The following is a 17006-nucleotide window of genomic DNA, read 5'->3' as shown; positions in this document are numbered from 1 at the left end:
GGGGTAGGAGCAGAACAAGGAGTTCTGGATGTGGAAGTGGTGGGTAGATCACAGGCAACACTGTGGGCAGGTATTCTCTAATAACTAACTACTATGTTAAGGCTTAGATGGGTGTGAATTTACTGTAACAGAAAGGGACAGTTTGGACAAAGCTTTCTGTGTTAAGTCTGTGAAAGAACTAAATCCAAAGACTGGAAGATCAGTAGAATAGCTGGTCACATGAATGTTTTTCCCACTGCTTAATTCAACTGTGGGGCTTGAAATGACTCAAAGGTTATCTAGTCTATCCTTTTGACCAAAGCACAATCAATACTGTCTGTCAGGAACAGCAGATACTTGTTTGACTCATCTGTAAAGACCTCTGTGATTGATGTACTACATGTTCTCTAGGCTACCTGCTTCAGTAGGTGGTGAATTACATATGTATATTGTATCAATTTGGGCAAGGAGGAGTTAGTTAAAGTGCAAACAGTGCCCTGCATGAGCAGTACAGGGAGAGAAAAAAATGTAATACCTAGAAAATGTTTTAAAGAGATGAAAGTCTGCTAGATAGACTTCTAATAACCTCTTTGTACCAAAAGAAATGGGCTGCCCTAGTCAGATGCAGAAGGTGGGGTTACTGTCTGAACTGTTTCTCCAACTAAAATGGCTGAGACAAGTGTAAGTGTTCCTAGGTAAAACAGTAAGTATGAGAAAGATGTCATGCTATTAAGCTGTGTGAACTTTTTGTTATAAACGAGGTTTATCATTAAACCTTGATCTTTTGTCTTCATGAAAGAAATCTTTGGTTTGTCTCACTTAGCTTTAGTGTTAGATTAGTCTGAGGAGAAGCTGACAAACAAGGGAAGAACCATCTCTTTCTGAGATAATGAACACACATAACACTAGATGCTCTGGCACTCTGGAGGATCTGCTCTTTCATGTCTTCAGGGGATTCAGGCTTTGGGTACTGGTTGCTGAGCCAACATGCGGGCTGGTAATGCCAAGTGACAAGTTTTATGGAGGAGTTCCCTCTGGCAGGTGTAAATTAATACCTGTGTCATGAAGAAGGTGTGAGACAGGCACCATACCCTGCAGCTCTGGGCAAGCTCCAGATCATTGCAGCAGGAGCTGTATGTAGATCATAAATTGTGTCATGCACAATTTTTTTTTTTTTTTTTTAAATTTTGTTTTTTTGCCTGCCATAGGACTGATTAGTTACCCAGTGTGGAAGATGGCAGTAGAACTTAGCCTGCCTTGTTTAAGGGGAAGGGGTTTTTGTGTTGAGCAATTCAAATTTCCAGTGCTTAAGGGAAGGAAAGCACCTGATACAGTCTGACTTTCAGAAGGCTTTTGGTGAGACTCCATATAGGGCACAACTGTAAAACTTGAGTAGGATTGGAGCATCATAAAACAGAAACTGTCTTAGGGAACAAGGCAAGGAAATGGAAAAAGTACTCTGTTCTCATCAAAGCAGAAGCTGTTTGTGGTTTTCCGCATCTTTTTACTAGTCAAAGGGTAGGGAACTCATCTGCAGATAGGTAGCAGGTAGTGAGCTCGGAAAATCTGCAGGTGGCACAAAGCTATTTGGTTTTCTCTGCCCTTTCAACCCACGTGCTTTGTGGACGCTTAAGCAGCACGATGGTGGCTGGAAGACAGTACTGATAACTGCAAAATAGTGCACCTTGGATTTGGGAGCTTGAACACCATCAATGATTCTGTGTTGCCAGTATGAAACCATGAAGTGGACCCAAGTGGCATCATAGTGCAGAAAAGAGCTCTGCTTAATGTTTGGGTTTGGGGACACTCCTTTCCTGGAAAAAGACATAATAGTGATGGGGAAAATTGCTGAAATAATTAGTGTTGAGGAGCAATGGAGAGCTGCTGTTCTCCTGTTTGCCTACAATGGTAATGCAAATTAAAACGAGTTGAACAAAGATCATGAAAAGAAACGCAGCCATGGAAATTTCAAAGAAAACACTGGGGCATTGTGGGGATCAGATGCTGCTGTGGGTAGAACCATATTCAGAGCTGCTAAAAACTAAAAGGAGTAATCAGGAAGTCATTTTGAAAGTATCTTGGAAAAAATTAGCCTAAAAAATAACCTACGCTCTTGAAACCTTTTACCATAAAGGTCTGAGACATGAACGTGATAGTAGGGGAACACATCAGCTGTGGGAACAGTCTGGCTCTGTCTTATATGTACTAGTTTACATTTACTGTAGGCTGTTGAGGAGAGGAGGAGGGGAGGAATGACGGTCGGTACTCAGACTGCTTCTGTGGAGGAGCTGGCATGCAATTAATTTGTTTTTCATCAAAGTTATGGAAAGTGATTTCTTCAGTCTTGAAACCGTCTTTGGGGTTTTTTGGACCTTTCTTTTGCTTTTAAAGGTATTTGTAGTTGTTAAAATGTGGACCTAAGAGACATCTTATCTTGGTCTTGCTAGTGCCTCAGAGGTAAAATGACCTTTAACTCCTGCTCATCTGTATATTCAAGGAGTGTTCTATTCCTTTTAGTCAGGCTCTTGTTCTGGAAACTTACTTTGAATAGCTTATGTCTCCAGACAAAGGTGGTCACATTTACCTTTTGCTTTTGCCATGACAGATAGTGGAGGAGTTACGGGACCGAATCTTGCAGCTGCGCTTTCCCCACAGGGTCCAGAGCAAGGAGGCAACTCCAAAAGCAAAGAGGAAAATGTTTGGCAGTAGTTCTCCCTCCAAGTCTCCACCTGTGGCTGGGGCCCAGTCAGCCCTCTCAGACAGACCCTGCCTCGTTGTGCTGCACAAACCGTTGGAGAAGCTACTCATCAGGTAGTGATGGAGATCCAGGCCATCAGCACAGCCTCCCTGCCCTGGGAAGTGGGAGAGAGGAGGGTCTGTGGATGGTGCTGCCAGTTGCAGGATGCCAGTGCTGTGAAGCTGGTGCTTGTTGGGCTGGGTTTGGGTTGTGTGGCTGGGAATGGCAATTGTAATCTGGGAGGGCTGTGACTTGCAGTAGGGGGTCTTGCTGGACAGGCAGATTTCATCATAGAATCATGGAATGGTTTGGGTTGGAAGGGACCTTAAAGATCATCTAGTTCCAACCGCGCTGCCATAAGCAGGGACACCTTCCACTACACCAGGTTGCTCAAAGCCCCATCTAACCTGGCCTTGAACACTTCCAGGGATGGGCCATCCACAACCTCTCTGGGCAGCCTGTTCCAGTGCCTCACCACCCTCCCAGTGAAGAACTTCTTTTTTATATCTAAATCTACCCTCTTCCAGTTTAAAGCCATTACACCTTGTCCTATCACTATACGTCCTTGTAAAAAGTCCCTCTGCAGCTTTCTTGTGGGCCCCCTTTAGGTACTGGAAGGCTGCTATAAGGTCTCCCCAGAGCCTTCTTTTCTGCAGGCTGAACAACCCCAACTCCCTCAGCCTGCCTTCACAGGAGAGGTGCTCCAGCCCTCCAGATTTGTTACTCCTAACTAATACGATGCAGAAGTAAATTTATTTACTGCTCTCTGGGCAGGATCCTATGCTGGGCTAGCCATGTTCTGCTGCTGTCAGGCTCTGTCCTGGGTCCATCAAGCAGGCTGCGAATCCAGACAGCTCTGGTCTTGAGCAGAGCATTCTTTCCACCTCAGCGAGCCACACCTCTGCCCTCTCCTAGGTATGAGAAGCTGCCTTCTGACTATCGAGCCCCCTTCATTCTCAACCTGGAGCATCCCCCAGTGTCTGGCCCGCTCACTATGGTGGCCAATCGCACTGCCTCTTCTACCCTGGCCTCGCTGTCCCGCTACTTCTATCACCAGCGTTGGATCTGGAGTGTCCAGTCGGGGCTGGCACCGGCTGTGCCCATCACTGCTGTAGCCCAGCTCCTTTCCACACTCACAGAGTAAGTTGCACACCTGAAGGGGGGGCTTTCTCCAGCTAGTCCTGGGGATGCAGAGAAAGCAGGGTGGATCCGAGGCCTTGTTATAGGCAACAGTTGAAGCTGCTGTGCAGAGGGTTTTGGTCCTGTGCACAGCTTCTAGAGCTACTTGGGCCAGTGCTTTACCCAGTTCTGCAGCTGCAGTTGAGGAAAAGAAGAGTCCTGGAAAACATACAAAAGGGCAAGAGGTGTTACTGTGCCCAGAGTATGCTGATCTTCACACAGACTGTCCTGTGCAAAGTGTCGCATCTCCCCGTTCTCTGTGTGTAGCTCCCTGTCTTGGGAAGGAAGGTGTTTTGGGGTGAAGGGTACAGTCATTCTTGTATTTAAGGCTCATAGTATGGGTAGAGAAGGCTTCCATGTCTGACTGCCTCTCTGTTGCCAGGGTTCGTCTGTCAGAGGGTTTCCACTTTGCATCCAGTGGGGATGGAATTATCAACATGGTGCTGGAGCTGCCCATACAGGTGAGCCTGAGTGCTGCAGCGTGGACACAATCTGTCTTTGCTTCTTCTGAGGTGGATTCACCTTCCTGTGATGGGATTTCCCATCCACTTCTAGCACACACATATTGACATATACAGGGAGACCTGCCTCCTCCCCTGAAGTAAAGCAGCTTGTGGGTTTGGCATTTTCCTGTCATCATCTGCAGTTAGAGAGCTGCTTTGCTGGTAGGGACATGCTGTGCTGGAGGAGTTCTTGGGGCTGGGACAGGCTCCCTCTCTCCACTGCTGCTAGTGGTGCTGGGTGATGGGGCTGTGTTGTGTAGGGGGGCACTGGGTAGGCGTGGGCTGTTACTGCTGGTCAGGCTCATGCAGTGTCTCCCCTCCAGATTGATGGCTCCAGCGAGAGCAGCAGTGGCAGGGAGAAGCACACCTGTGTCGTCCAATACATCCTCTTCCCGCCCCACTCCACCTCCACCAAGGACAGGTGAGGCTGTTGCCCTGCTCCCAGGGAGGGCTAGCAGCAGAGTCACAGCTCCAGACTTGCCCTTTGCGGGCAGTGTGGGAAGGAGGGAGCCCTCCATCATCTAGTACAGACAACTAGCTGTCGTGGATTGATCACGAGTTAGCTGGGGCTTTGCCTGCAAACCTAGGGTTTGTGTGGCTGCTCTCACAGCTCTGAGAGGAGCTGCAGTGGGCTACTGGCTCTGTGCCATCTCACAGGACTTGCTTTATGTCTTTCCTCCAGCTTTTCCACAGATGATGACAATGATACGGAGGTAGAGGCCATTGAGGTGGACACAGAACTGAACCTGGTCACTGAGTGCTGGGTAGAGCCACAGAGCGGCCATGTCCACAGTACTGCTGAGAATTGGAAGCACCTCCATGGCTTGCCCTACCAGAAAATACCTAAAGCAGTAAGTCCCTGAAGGTGTAGGGGCATGGACTCGTTTGTGGAGGGAGAAGGGTTTATTGCAAGTGCACTGCAACACTGCAGGTGGATTACTGAGGGCCAGAAGAGATGGAAATGCTGTTAAAAGAACGTAAGATTTCTAAAAGAGGAACTGGGCTACTGCACAGGAAAGGTTTCTGGATTGCAAGGCAGTGGATGCAATACTGCTCTGGGATAGGTAGGAAAATACAAGTTACTTTAAGAGCCATTCTGTTGGAGGGGAGCAACCTGGACTTGGGGTGGGATTGCAGGCAGTACTACCAATGTATCTTCTGAACAAGGCAAAAAGAGGCTAAAGGGCTGGTGGAGAAGGAGGGAGCAATGAGGGCAGGTCAAGTGATGGGGTTATGGGTGTTTCCTCCTCTTGCTTTTAGACTGTTTTCTACTGCATTTGGGGTAATAATTCTGCTGCATACAGTTGAGCCTTGACTGCTTATTGCAGCTCTATCCCCGGGACCTTGCGTGCATTGCCACCATGCTGACCTTTGAGTACATCAGCCAGTTGTGCCAGAACAAGGAGTGGGTCTGCCCTCCTTCAGACACCAAAGCTACTGAAGGTGAGTCCAGAATGTATGTCCTAGCAGGCTTGATGGAGCAAGAGGCAGCTAGGCCCTGAATGTCTCAGGGCCCGTTAGAGGTTTCTGGAAGGTGGAACAGGTGTTTTGACAATGACTTTATAGACTTTGGTGGGCGTGGGTCACTTTGTGGCACTTGCACTAAGCTGCCAGAGAAATGGCTTCATCCTGGGAAGCCCAAAAAAGCATTGAGGCTTTCTGCCCAGACTGAAGTGGTGACTGGGTGACCCTGCTTGAGCAGGGGGGTTGCAGAGGTCCTTTCCAACCTCAACCATTCTGTAATTCTGTGAGGGGCTGACTTCTGGAGCAGAAGGAAGATGAGCTCACCTATACAGTGATGGGCAGGGTATGCCTGGGCAGATGGTTGTACAGAAGCTGTAAATGATGTGAAGGAAGAGCTCCTCTGTTCTCATTTACAAGACACCATTTCCAGAGCGGTTTGTGGGACACTTGCTTTCTGGTGGACCTGTTCATCTCTGGACCCTCTGTGAATGCTCCATTAGCCCGCTGTCATGGTTTAACCCCAGCCAGCAACTAAGCACCACACAGCTGTTCACTCACTCCACACCCCCCCCCCCGCAGTGGGATGGGGGAGACAATTGGAAAAAAAGTAAAACTTGTGGGTCGAGATAAGAACAGTTTAATAGAACAGAGAAGAAGAAACTAATAATGATAACACTAATAAAATGACAGCAGTAATAATAAGAGGAGTGGTGCACAATGCAATTGCTCACCACCCGTCAGCTGATGCCCAGTTAGTCCCTGAGCAGTGGTCCCCCTGCCCCCACTCCCCCCAGTTTATATACTAGACATGACATCACATGGTATGGAATACCCCTTTGGCCAGTTTGGGTCAGCTGTCCTGGCTGTGTCTCCTCCCAAACTTCTTGCGTCCTTCCAGCCTTCTTGCTGGCTGGGCATGAGAAGCTGAAAAATCCTTGACTTTCGACTGAACGTTACTTAGCAACAACTGAAAACATCAGTGTTACCAACATTCTTCTCATACCAAACTCAAAACATAGCACTATGCCAGCTACTAGGAAGATAATTAACTCTATCCCAGCTGAAACCAGGACACCCACAAAGATAGGGAAGGGGACCTTAGGAGGTCTGATATGTCCTCTTCCTTAAGGATAGGATTGTGTATCTGGTCTGACATGGTTAACATAGTTTACTGAGAACTCCAGGAGTATGTGGGGGGTTTACCCTTGCCGGGCAATCTGTTCCAGAACCTCACAATTTTTGCTTTCTTGTCACTAGTTCACCCCATCCTAGATCTTTTGTTTACTTGCCGTGCAGGGAGTAACACAGCAGATATTGGGTGGGTTTGAGGGAGCTGGGATCGTCCCAAAGGCTGAGCGCAGGACCTGAGGGAACCCTACTGGATCATATCACTGGCCCTGTGGGAGGGGAAGAGGGCCAGGAAAGCTCAGGGCCTGAAGGGCAGAGACTCCTTCCTGAGGAGGAGGACAGGAGACACCTGCAGGGATGTGCAGAGCCTGCCCAATGGGACATCTCTCCCAAGAGCAAGGGAGTCCTTGTCCCCGACTACACTAGTAATTCAGGCTCCCTCTGGCTCCCAGTGTGGTCATTGCTCTCCAGCAGTGTTACCTGCAACACTGATGTTCAGTTTTTGTCCCCTGGCAGCTCTGGGCCTGAGCTGTATAAGGCCTTGTGGTGGCTCCCTGACTCCCCTTGTATGAACAATAAGCAATTGGGCAATAAGCCCAGGGGACTTTTACAGCGAGGTACCTCTCTCTCTGTAGGTAGCTCACAACCTGCTGCAGCTCCCAGCAGGCTTTGCCCTTTCCACACATTCATTCCTTGTATCCCTCTGTTCTTCTAAGCAGAGGGAGTTGGAGCAGTGTTGCTGTGTAGCTTTACTTGTGCTACCTGCACTTAATTTAGCACTGGCACCATGTGTGCAGTGGTGGCCTGGGAGGCAGGGCTGTGTGTTGCCCACAGGGATATTACATTCCCAGTTCTTGTTGCAGATCCAGACATGGGGGCTGGTTTTCGAGTGCATGAGATCCCATTCCAGTTCAACCTCATGAAGCTGTTGCCCAGGTGCCAGCAGGTTGAAATGTTCTTCCTAATGCTGACAAAAGGTAGGTGCCTCTTCACCACCTGCCTCCTCTTGTCCTCCCTCCATGGCTCCAGGCACCCTGCTCTGTGTGTGTCTCCCTGGCCAGCAGGCATGTGAGAGCTGCCATGCCTCTTTCAGTAGCTCAGTGCTGTTCTTCCCATCTCTGCAGCCCCAGGGCTGTCCAGGTATACTGCTGTCTTTCCTCGGATGATAATTTTAGAAGAGTTGCTTTTGAAAACATTAAACTTGGACTGTTGCTCTGTGGTGTTGGTTTCTTGTCTGTAGCCCCAAACATCTCCAGAACAGTTACAGTAGCAGGGTGAGTCAGTGCAGGGTAGCTAATGATGCTGGAACTCCAGGGCTTCCTCCACACCCTCCAAGGCAGAGGGGGAAACTCCTGGCTGTGTGGAAGTGTCACTTTGCAAAAGGCTGTCTCCTGGGGGCCTGGGCAGGTGGTGGCTGTGGAGATGCTGTCTCTGAAGCTGCCGTGGTTCTGTTTTGGAGCAGAGAATGAGGAGGTGACCAAGGACTCTTCGTTTGTGCCCAATGAAATGCTACTAAACCTCTTCCATGGCTGCCTGCAGCATGACCTCAGTGACCGGGAGATCCCCATGGCTGATGCTGATCATGTGGCTTTCATGGAGCAGGTTCTGCAACGGGATCGTGATGGCCATCAACCCCCCTTCACACTCCCTGTGATCAGAGGTAAGGGCCAGGAGCATGGCAGCCATGACACCGGGAGCTGGGGTGTTTCAGAAACCTTGCCTTCAATTCTCTTCCTCAGCTGGTCTTTCTCAGGTTTGTTTCTCTGTGCTCCATTTCAGAAGAAATGCTGAAAGCCTCTGGGACCCTGGAGCAGCAGGATGCTTCTGCATCCTATCATCTTGTTGGCAGCAATGGCACTAGGGATATGACTGGCTCCACAAGTACTCTGCAGGTACTGGTATGCTGCTGTCTTTCTCCTAAGCCCCCTCTGAAGGCAAGGCAGCAGCTGTTGAAGAGCAGAGGAATTAATAGAAGGGTTGAGAAGAGATTGAAAGGCTGGTGTTTTCACCATGCTTCGCAGCAGTTTAAGCTGTAGCCTGTGGCTGAAGTCAAGCAGGAATCTGGTAGGTGTGTGGATAGTTGCACTCCCCATGGGCCTAGCCTGTTACAGCAGCACTGATGCTGTGCTGCAGATTGCTCAGAAACCATGGGCAATCCCTGCCTGGAGGTCAGAACTGGCCCCAGCAAACCTGGCTACGTGTTTCCTGGAGCCAGGCTGCTCTCAGAATGGTGCAGGGGATGGCCAGAGTGATTTCAGTGCTGTGCCAACCAGCAGTTATGGAGGAACTGTGTGGTTGCTACCTTCCTCGAGGTAGGCCTGTGCCATGTGCTATGAGCTTATCCAGCTTCTGCTCTTTCATCAGAGCCTCGGCAACACAGAGCTGCCTGAGGATGACGTGACCCTGAGTGACACAACGGGGCCCTTTCCCCCACAGTGGCGATGTTATGCCAAGCTGGTCAACCCGCAGCATGTGTTCCTGACCTTTCTGCCAGCCACCTTCTCAGGTGAGGCCACCTGTTGTGGGGAGCGAGAGGAGGTAGCAGTCCCAAGCACCTTCTCAGGAAAACAGCAAAAGCAGAATCAGCTCTGGTAGGATGGAAAGAAAATTGAACAGCAGAGTCTAGACCCAGTCTTATTGCACCATATGGCCAGGAATAGAGTAGTGCAAAGTGCTGAATGTCTTGCTCTTCTCTCCTTGGGCATGGTGCTGTCCACATAGTGTTTTCAGGCAGGGGATGTGGCTTTGAGTGGTTTGCTGGTTGCAGCCACTGGATGGTTTTCCCAGTAGGGTTGTTAATGAATGGAGTAAGGATACTGCTAATGGGATGGTCTGGGAGAGTCCCCGCTTCTGAGCATTGGCATTGGTCTGGCTTCCACTGAGCTGCTGGTGAAGGCTGCTAGGCTCAGCCAGAAGTACTCTGTGGAACTGTTCCCACACACAAACAGGTAGCAGGGACTCTTGGGAATGTAGATGGAGGGGTTAAACTGTTTTCACTGAACAGAGGGTGATATGTTGTTTTCTTCCAGATGTACAGAAGCTGATGGCCTGCGGGTTGGACAAACCTTCAAAAGATGAGAGTCGATCTGGAGAGGATACCCTGGGACCTGTCTGTGCAGAGCGAGTCAGGGCTGAGGCTGAAGAAGGGGATGCTGCAGTGCCATTACCTACCCTCAGCATAACACCAGCCCACGGTACCACCCTCAGGACAGCACCTTGCTAAAGTATTAGTATTAGTATCCCTGCTATTCCTGAGCACACTGTTGGGCCAAGTGAGGTAGGAAGAATAACAGGCTGCTACAGCCTGTCAGCTCCTGCCTGGCAGTCAGCAGAGTCAGGGTCAGGACAAGGAGCACAGTGAAGCCTCAGCCAGCTTTCATGATGTTCATGGAGGGGTAAGGGAGTGTAATGTGAGCTGCCTGTCCGTGGCCCAAGGCTGGCTCCCTGTGGGCAAGAAGGTTGCAGGTAGATAGAAGATCCTAGGAATGGCAGTACTGGGCTGCACTGGAAAGTCAGTGACTCTTGTGTTGTGATCCAGACTGGCACTACCAGCAGCACATTGTCTTAGGGAGAAGGGTGCAGGTCTTGAGGTATATAGGATTTGATTGCATAGCCCCTGATGCAGTCAGCCAGGCCTGCAATGAGGATGGAGGGTTGTGCTGCTGCAGAAGGTGGTAGTGGTGAACAGTCATGGCTGCCCAAGAAGGGGATCAGTGTGGCCAAAGCACTGGGCTGAGTGGTTGGGTGCTGGGTGAAGAGAATGGCCCCTGAGGTTTGAGGGATGAGAAGCTTGTAAAATGTGGATGCTGCTGTGACCTCTCAGACCAGGGACGATGAGCCCATCGAAGGCTTTTATCTCAGGATTGTTTCTTTTGCAGAAGCGAGCCATGACCCTGGAGAACAGGGTGGCCCCTCACGGAGAGATGTACATATCTCCTTCTGTCGCCAGAACTCACAATCTGAGCTAGGCGAGTGCCGCCGATTTCGCTGCCCCATTTACATCTACAGCTGCTCTTTGGAGCTGTTACGAGAGCAGCTTGTCAGCCCACGGGCACACCGTCCTCCCCGGGACATCTTTTTCAGGTAATGCCAACCATACTTGAGTCCTAGACAGGAAACAGAGGAGCTTCCTTGACAAGATGCTGGCTGTAGCCCTGCCTTATTCTCTTGGCTTGGTCTCTCTGCCTTATAGCAGTCACTGCCTGTGCATGCCCTAGGGCCCTGCTTTACTGGTGCCAGAGCCGTTTATAGTCTAAAATGTGCTTCATTGGTGCTGAAGGCTGTGGCTCCTCTTTTCCAGGTCCCAGTCTCTGGAACGTCCTCCTACTGCTGCTTGGCTAGACCACAAGCATAAGGAGTTGGTGAGCTACTGCACACTGCTTCAGGAGCACTCCCACCAGTGCTATGTGAAAGGTGAGGAGCAGCTCGATGGGAACTGAGGTAGGGTGGGGGTTGGGACTGGACCCTGGATCTTCTTTTAAGAGAGCAATGTCTCATTTTTCTTGTGATCTTACACTGAGCAAGGGGAGGAGCTGTGGGACTGATGTGCAGCCAGGAGGGATTTAAAGATGCTTTTGCGCATGTGCCTATGTGCCTTGCACAGGCTGTTCCTGGACCTGTGAAGGGGGTTCCTTCTTTGATTTTTCCTCTCACTTTCAGGGTGGCGGATCCCTAGGGCACTCTGGTGTGACACAAGCCCAGGCTAACATGTAGCATTAGGCATCCTAGCTGAGTCTTGTCTCCCAGCACCTGTGCTGACTGCACCTCTGTGTTGGGACTTGGTGAAAATCTTTATGTGGCTACTGCCTGACTCCCATGGCCTTGCATCGTTGCGGTGGGGTCCTCAAGCACTGTGTTTGATCTGTAGGGCTGTTCAAGAGCCTTCAGCAGTCACACAGCATCAGCTCCCAGGACCTACTTACAGCCATGGACTACTGTGAGGAGCTGCTCCAAGAGATTGACATCACCAACTTCTTGCTGACGGTGTGCAGCCATGTCCGCTCATTCAGAGAGAGCCACCAACATTTCCGTATGCACTCCAAGACAGCCAGCTTCCAAGTGGGCAGCATAGAGCAAGAAGAGGAGCAGAGCTCTAGGGAACGGGGTGTCTTGGTCTCTGAATCAAGGTAGGGGCCCACCTTGGTCTTGCTTCTGTTCTTAGCATTGGGCCAGGACAGATCTTTTCTTCAAGCATCTTCTACTGCCTGCTAGAAGGAATGTTGTATGGCAGGGTCTAACAGAGCCACATGTAAGAACAGATATTTCCAGTGGGATACTCGCCTGGTATGGTGTCCACCAGGACCTTCTCTTTTTTTATCATCTCTGGTGACATCCATCCTTTTGCTTTCTCTTGTAGTCTTAGCTCATTACTGTCCCATCTGGCCTGAGCTGGAGGGCAGTTTGTCTGCAAGTAACTCTCAGACCTGTTGTTTCTGGAAAAATTATGCATCTCCTGCTGCTTGACTTATTTGAGTTTGCTGTTGACTCTGGTGAAAATTACAGGTTTGTTATCTTTGTCTAATGAATGAAGTGTTATTATTTTTAATTAAAACTGGAAAAAAATTCACAAGAGAAATATCAAGGCAGAATTGGAATATGCTTGATGCTAAACTTCTGTCCTTCTATTCTTTAGGGTATTTATGAGGTTTCTGTTGCCTCTGGAAACTTGAGGGGAAAAAGTACTCTACTGTGCCTTAGTGTCTGTTGAAGAAACATGCTCTTTAGGTCCTTTGTCCTCTGTTTGCACTTGACTATCCTCAGTTCCTCTATGTGAATTCACTAGCATTTGTTGGGAATCCCCAATCCCATTTCTTCTTATAGTGTAAGTCATTGAGATGAGGCTGTGGTTTTGAAAAACACTCAGTGTTTGGAAAGTCGGATGACGACTTCAAGTGCTACTTTCCCAGAGAATAACTGAGGGGACTTTTTTGGTTTATAATTGCCTATCCCAATGAAGATTGTATAAACTTTACTGAAGGATGTACAGCTTGTGACACATTGCACCCAGATCTGCCATCTGTATTACTAATTTGAGTACCTGGGGAGTACTTTGACCAACCAACATCCCACTCCCCAGATTGCCTTTTTTGAGTTTTGGGGACTGATTCTGTCATGGAGCTGCTGTGTGAGCATGGGCCTGAGCTTTGCGCTCTGCTCTGTGCTGCCAAGACACTAGGGGTGCTGGCGTGGTGATATTTGCTGTGAGGTGCAGGGACTGGGTGTTGGTAGTTCAAATTGCTCCAGGTCTGTCCCTATGCTCAGCCATGTGTCTCTCTTTCCCAGGGAGGGTGTGTAGCATGGTGTATAGTACCTGGCCACAGGATCAGCATGATTAAACTATCTCTGGCCTGGCTTCAGACAGCCTGAGCTCTTATCTGGGTTAGTGGGTAGCAAGAGGCTTTCTGGGGCTGTAGGGGTGGGGACTGTGTAAGTCACATTGTGTTTACACAGATGAGGTGTGGGGAACTGTGAGATTGGATGCTTGCAGGGTAGGTGATACATATAACCACTCTCGTTTCTTGATTTGCCTGTCTGACCTGTCCACAATCCTCTCAGTGCGGAAATGGAGGACTACAGTGAGCAGGACTCCCATAATGTTGCTAGCCCCACAGAGGAGCCAAAGAGCAGCTCAGGCACCAGCTGCTGTTCAGAGTTTCCCCTCTCACTGCTGGAAATTGGACAGCCCTGCCAGGCGCACCCTGACTTGCATAAAATTATCCAGGTGAGGAATGTGGAAGCTCAGCTTGGCTTCTGCAGGAGGGTAGAGTGGAATGTCTGCTTCATGTTTGGGATTTCTCTTTTAGGAAAAATTCCTGGAAATTGGAAGTTTACATTTCAAGCCAGTGCCATCAAATCCTCACTATTTCTTTTATTGCCCACCATCAGCCAAGAAAGAGGTAGGCATGGTGCTGCTCTGGCAGGCACTTAGTCCTTGTGGAGGGAAGTAGGTTTGCTTGGTGTCAGATCTGGATTTGGGGCTGGCAGACCCATGGGTAGACTGAGCCCCTGGGGGGCCCATCAACAGCCTGCTTCACTGCCTGGCATGGTTCTAGTATCTGCCCTTCCTCTCTCCATCTCAGGAAGAGGCATCTCGGGATCAGGCAGACAGGAAAGGCAGTGAGGACATGGAGGGATCAGAGGCAGAACTGGCAGCTGAAGAAGGTAAAATTTGCTTGCTCTGTCCTGGAGAAGAAAATGTCTGTAGTCTCACTGTGGTGATGCCTTTCAGAGCTTGGCTGTGTCTGGTGGGGTCTCTGGGGACATGGGCCTGGTTTGCCAACAGGGAACCTGTATCCACAGGGACTGTGTCTGGGTGCTGCATTGCCACAGAGAGTGACCCAGAGCTGGAGGTGGAGTACCGTGAGAAGCTGGAGCACGAGTTCCCAGACACAGATTCCCTCTCAGACTCCAACACAGTGAACCAGGATGATGACTCCTTCAGTGTGCTGGGAGGGGACTCGCTCAATGAGCAGGAGTTCCTGGAGCAGGAGATGCCCCCGCTCTTTGTGCACCTTACCTGCTCAGTGAAGCTGCGCAGCCAGCACAGCTCCATGCCTGTGCAGTCCCTGCCAACCTGTCTAGGTAAGAGCAAGCCTTTCTGTGAGGTTAAAGGGCAGTAGGGCTTCTGTTGGGTGAGCAGTGCCTGGAACAAACATGCTGTGTCCTAAACATCAGTTCCTCTGGACTAGCCCTCCCTGTATGGAGTCCCCAGGGTCTCCCAGCATCAGACAAGGGCTTTTTCACCAGGTTTCCCACTTGCTGAGGGATTGGTCATGGAAGGTTGAAAGGATCATGGAGGATGGTGGCCTTCTTGAGCCTGTCCAAGTGTGTGGGACAGCCACCTCTTGCAGTCTCTGTACTTGCCACCTGGCTCTGTGTGTGTAAGCAGAGCTGTTTGTTGCTTGATTCCCTTCGTCTGTGATCTCTCCTCAGGGGAAGTTCTGGGCTGCCTGGAAAGTTGCCAAGGCTTGAACACCATTGACTTGGGGGACCTCTGTGTGACCCTGGACATCTTCGTGCTGACACTGCCCCTGGAGATAGAAGTTGTGAACGCAGACATTCTCCACAACAGGTAGGTGGAAAGAGGCCCAGTCACTCGCCCACCCTCTGCCTGCCCTTTTCAGCCAGCCAATCTAGGCTCCTCTCTATGTGCTGAGACTCGGGATTCTCCTTCTCAGAGAGCCTGCCACAGCCCTAAGAAAACTGAAATTTTTCCAAGACAGGCTCACCTTCTCTAGAGATCCCTTTTCCCTTCTGTGGAGCCTGTGTCTGTTTATCTTCTCTGGCTCAAAAACTGATGCTCAGCCTGCTCGCTCTCTCCTGTGACAGATGCACCTCGGAGAGTAGCGTGTCCTTCACACGCTCTCCAGGGCAGCCGTCCTCTTTCCGCTCAGATGAAGATATCATGCACAACTTGGAACGGCTCCCGTCCACAGGAGATGAGAGGTATGGCACTGCAGGTGTAGCAAGCCCCTCATGGGTTCCTTTTGCTGCCTAGGAGCTGCACTGTGGTGGCTGCATGAATGAGAATGACTCACTGATTCTTCTTCTCCTCTATCCTAGGCACCCTGCACTTTCCAACCTCCCTGGAGTGCACAGGCAGGCTATTGAAGCCACTATGAATGAGGTAAGCCAGCCTTGTCTACTTCTTCTTGCTTCCAGCTGGAGCAAATGTCCACAGCACACAACTGCTATTCCACACTTCCTCGCCTGCTCCAAGCTGCAACCTCTGTCAACTGAACTATCAGGCCTTGCTGATGTCACACAGACCATTGGCCTTGTGTTCCCCAAAAGTGTGGGACTACCCTGACAAAGTTCTTACTGCAGTTGGGGTGGGACAGATAGAGCTGTCTTCCAAAGGCCTTTTCTTAGGTACATTCAGAAGGAGACGAGAGATGGAGGTGATGAGAGGGAACATCCTGTTGGGACTTGGATCAGAATTGGGACAGCCTTGCAAATGCAGGTCACCTAGGTCTTTCTCTGCGTCCTTGCTCTGCTCAGATTCGCTGGCTCCTGGATGATGAGATTGTGTCTGCGCTGCGCCACTCGCAGGTCATCAGCACCTCCATCCTGCACCGGGTGGCCACCCACATCTATAACTCCAAGGGACGGCCCAGCTGCCACAGCGAGGTGGTGCTACTCCAGTTTGTCTTTGGACCTGAGCACTCTCTGGAGAAGTTCAAGGAGGTAAAGAGAAAGCCCTGAGGCAGCATCATACACTTAGCTAGCAGGATGCTTATTCTTCCCTGTATTGCAGGAGTTCAGAAGAATGGCTCTGCCAGGCTACATGCTTAATGCAGAAGGCAGTGACTACCACTACATCTCCATCAGCCGCCTGCACTCCAGGCGGGCAGCTCCAAACCTTTCGGGGACACCCTGCTTGCAGCAGCCATCTGGAGGGGGTACCAGGACAGCCCTGGGCCAGGCAGGCCAGGAGGGGAGCAGTGAAGCAGGGGCAGAGGGCTCTGAGCTACACCATGCAAGCTGTGTCCTCCCAGAAGAAGCCCGGGGTCTCTGGGGGTGGCCAGAGAGCGAGACACGCATTGTGCCAGACGCAGGAAACCCCGTAGGTGGGGGCAGCCACACCCAGGATGAGGTGAGAGACACTGAGGTGGTCTGTTGGTGGGAAGGTGTGGGACACTCCAGTAACAGAAGGTAGAAGGATGCAGAAGGATGATGGGACTTTTTTCGGTGCCTGTTTTTCTGGTCATTTTTGCAACCTTGGCTTGTGTGCAGGTCCCAGGAGAAGCACTGAGCCTTGACCAGAGCAGAGCACCTGGCCATGACTCCCTGGAGGAGGCAGCTCCAGAGACAACCATACAGTCACTGCCATCCTCATCCTCCGAAAAGGGCAACAGTGAGAAATCACCATTGGTGACACCATCTGCAGCAAGCCTGTCTGACTCCGTAACGCAGGGCAGGGAAGGTAGGAGCTGCAAATGTGAGCAGGGTGTACCTCAGCCTCGGGAACTTTCAAGGGAAGAGCCCAGTTCTGGCTGTGGCATACAAAATATGAC

General features: G+C 50.4%; 1 protein-coding gene across 10 annotated transcripts in view; it reads left to right on the top strand.

Moving 5' to 3' along the window:
- Window positions 1-17006, top strand: part of SZT2 (SZT2 subunit of KICSTOR complex) — a 60509-nt gene that overhangs the window by 16831 nt on the left and 26672 nt on the right. For 7 of the 10 annotated variants that reach the window (XR_011325721.1, XM_069788956.1, XM_069788953.1 and 4 more), the window contains exons 15-38: window positions 2585-2790; window positions 3632-3856; window positions 4278-4356; window positions 4722-4819; window positions 5081-5249; window positions 5727-5841; window positions 7854-7967; window positions 8450-8650; window positions 8770-8882; window positions 9355-9496; window positions 10020-10184; window positions 10869-11073; window positions 11291-11403; window positions 11858-12116; window positions 13546-13711; window positions 13794-13886; window positions 14070-14151; window positions 14290-14571; window positions 14923-15061; window positions 15319-15435; window positions 15553-15616; window positions 15991-16176; window positions 16247-16585; window positions 16726-16915. Coding sequence is in view for 9 of the 10 variants with exons in the window: in XM_069788956.1 (XP_069645057.1) it covers window positions 2585-2790; window positions 3632-3856; window positions 4278-4356; window positions 4722-4819; window positions 5081-5249; window positions 5727-5841; window positions 7854-7967; window positions 8450-8650; window positions 8770-8882; window positions 9355-9496; window positions 10020-10184; window positions 10869-11073; window positions 11291-11403; window positions 11858-12116; window positions 13546-13711; window positions 13794-13886; window positions 14070-14151; window positions 14290-14571; window positions 14923-15061; window positions 15319-15435; window positions 15553-15616; window positions 15991-16176; window positions 16247-16585; window positions 16726-16915 (3862 nt within the window). In the remaining variant the exon portion in view is untranslated. The remainder of the gene's footprint in view (window positions 1-2584; window positions 2791-3631; window positions 3857-4277; window positions 4357-4721; window positions 4820-5080; window positions 5250-5726; window positions 5842-7853; window positions 7968-8449; window positions 8651-8769; window positions 8883-9354; window positions 9497-10019; window positions 10185-10868; window positions 11074-11290; window positions 11404-11857; window positions 12117-13545; window positions 13712-13793; window positions 13887-14069; window positions 14152-14289; window positions 14572-14922; window positions 15062-15318; window positions 15436-15552; window positions 15617-15990; window positions 16177-16246; window positions 16586-16725; window positions 16916-17006) is intronic. The other 3 variants (XM_069788960.1, XM_069788955.1, XM_069788952.1) reach the window with 1 other exon arrangement.

The sequence above is a fragment of the Haliaeetus albicilla genome, chromosome 8 (genome assembly GCF_947461875.1).
Source record: "Haliaeetus albicilla chromosome 8, bHalAlb1.1, whole genome shotgun sequence".
Classification (NCBI taxonomy): Eukaryota; Metazoa; Chordata; class Aves; order Accipitriformes; family Accipitridae; genus Haliaeetus; species Haliaeetus albicilla.
Note: the sequence above shows the minus strand (reverse complement) of the source record. Positions and strands in the feature narration are given on the sequence as shown.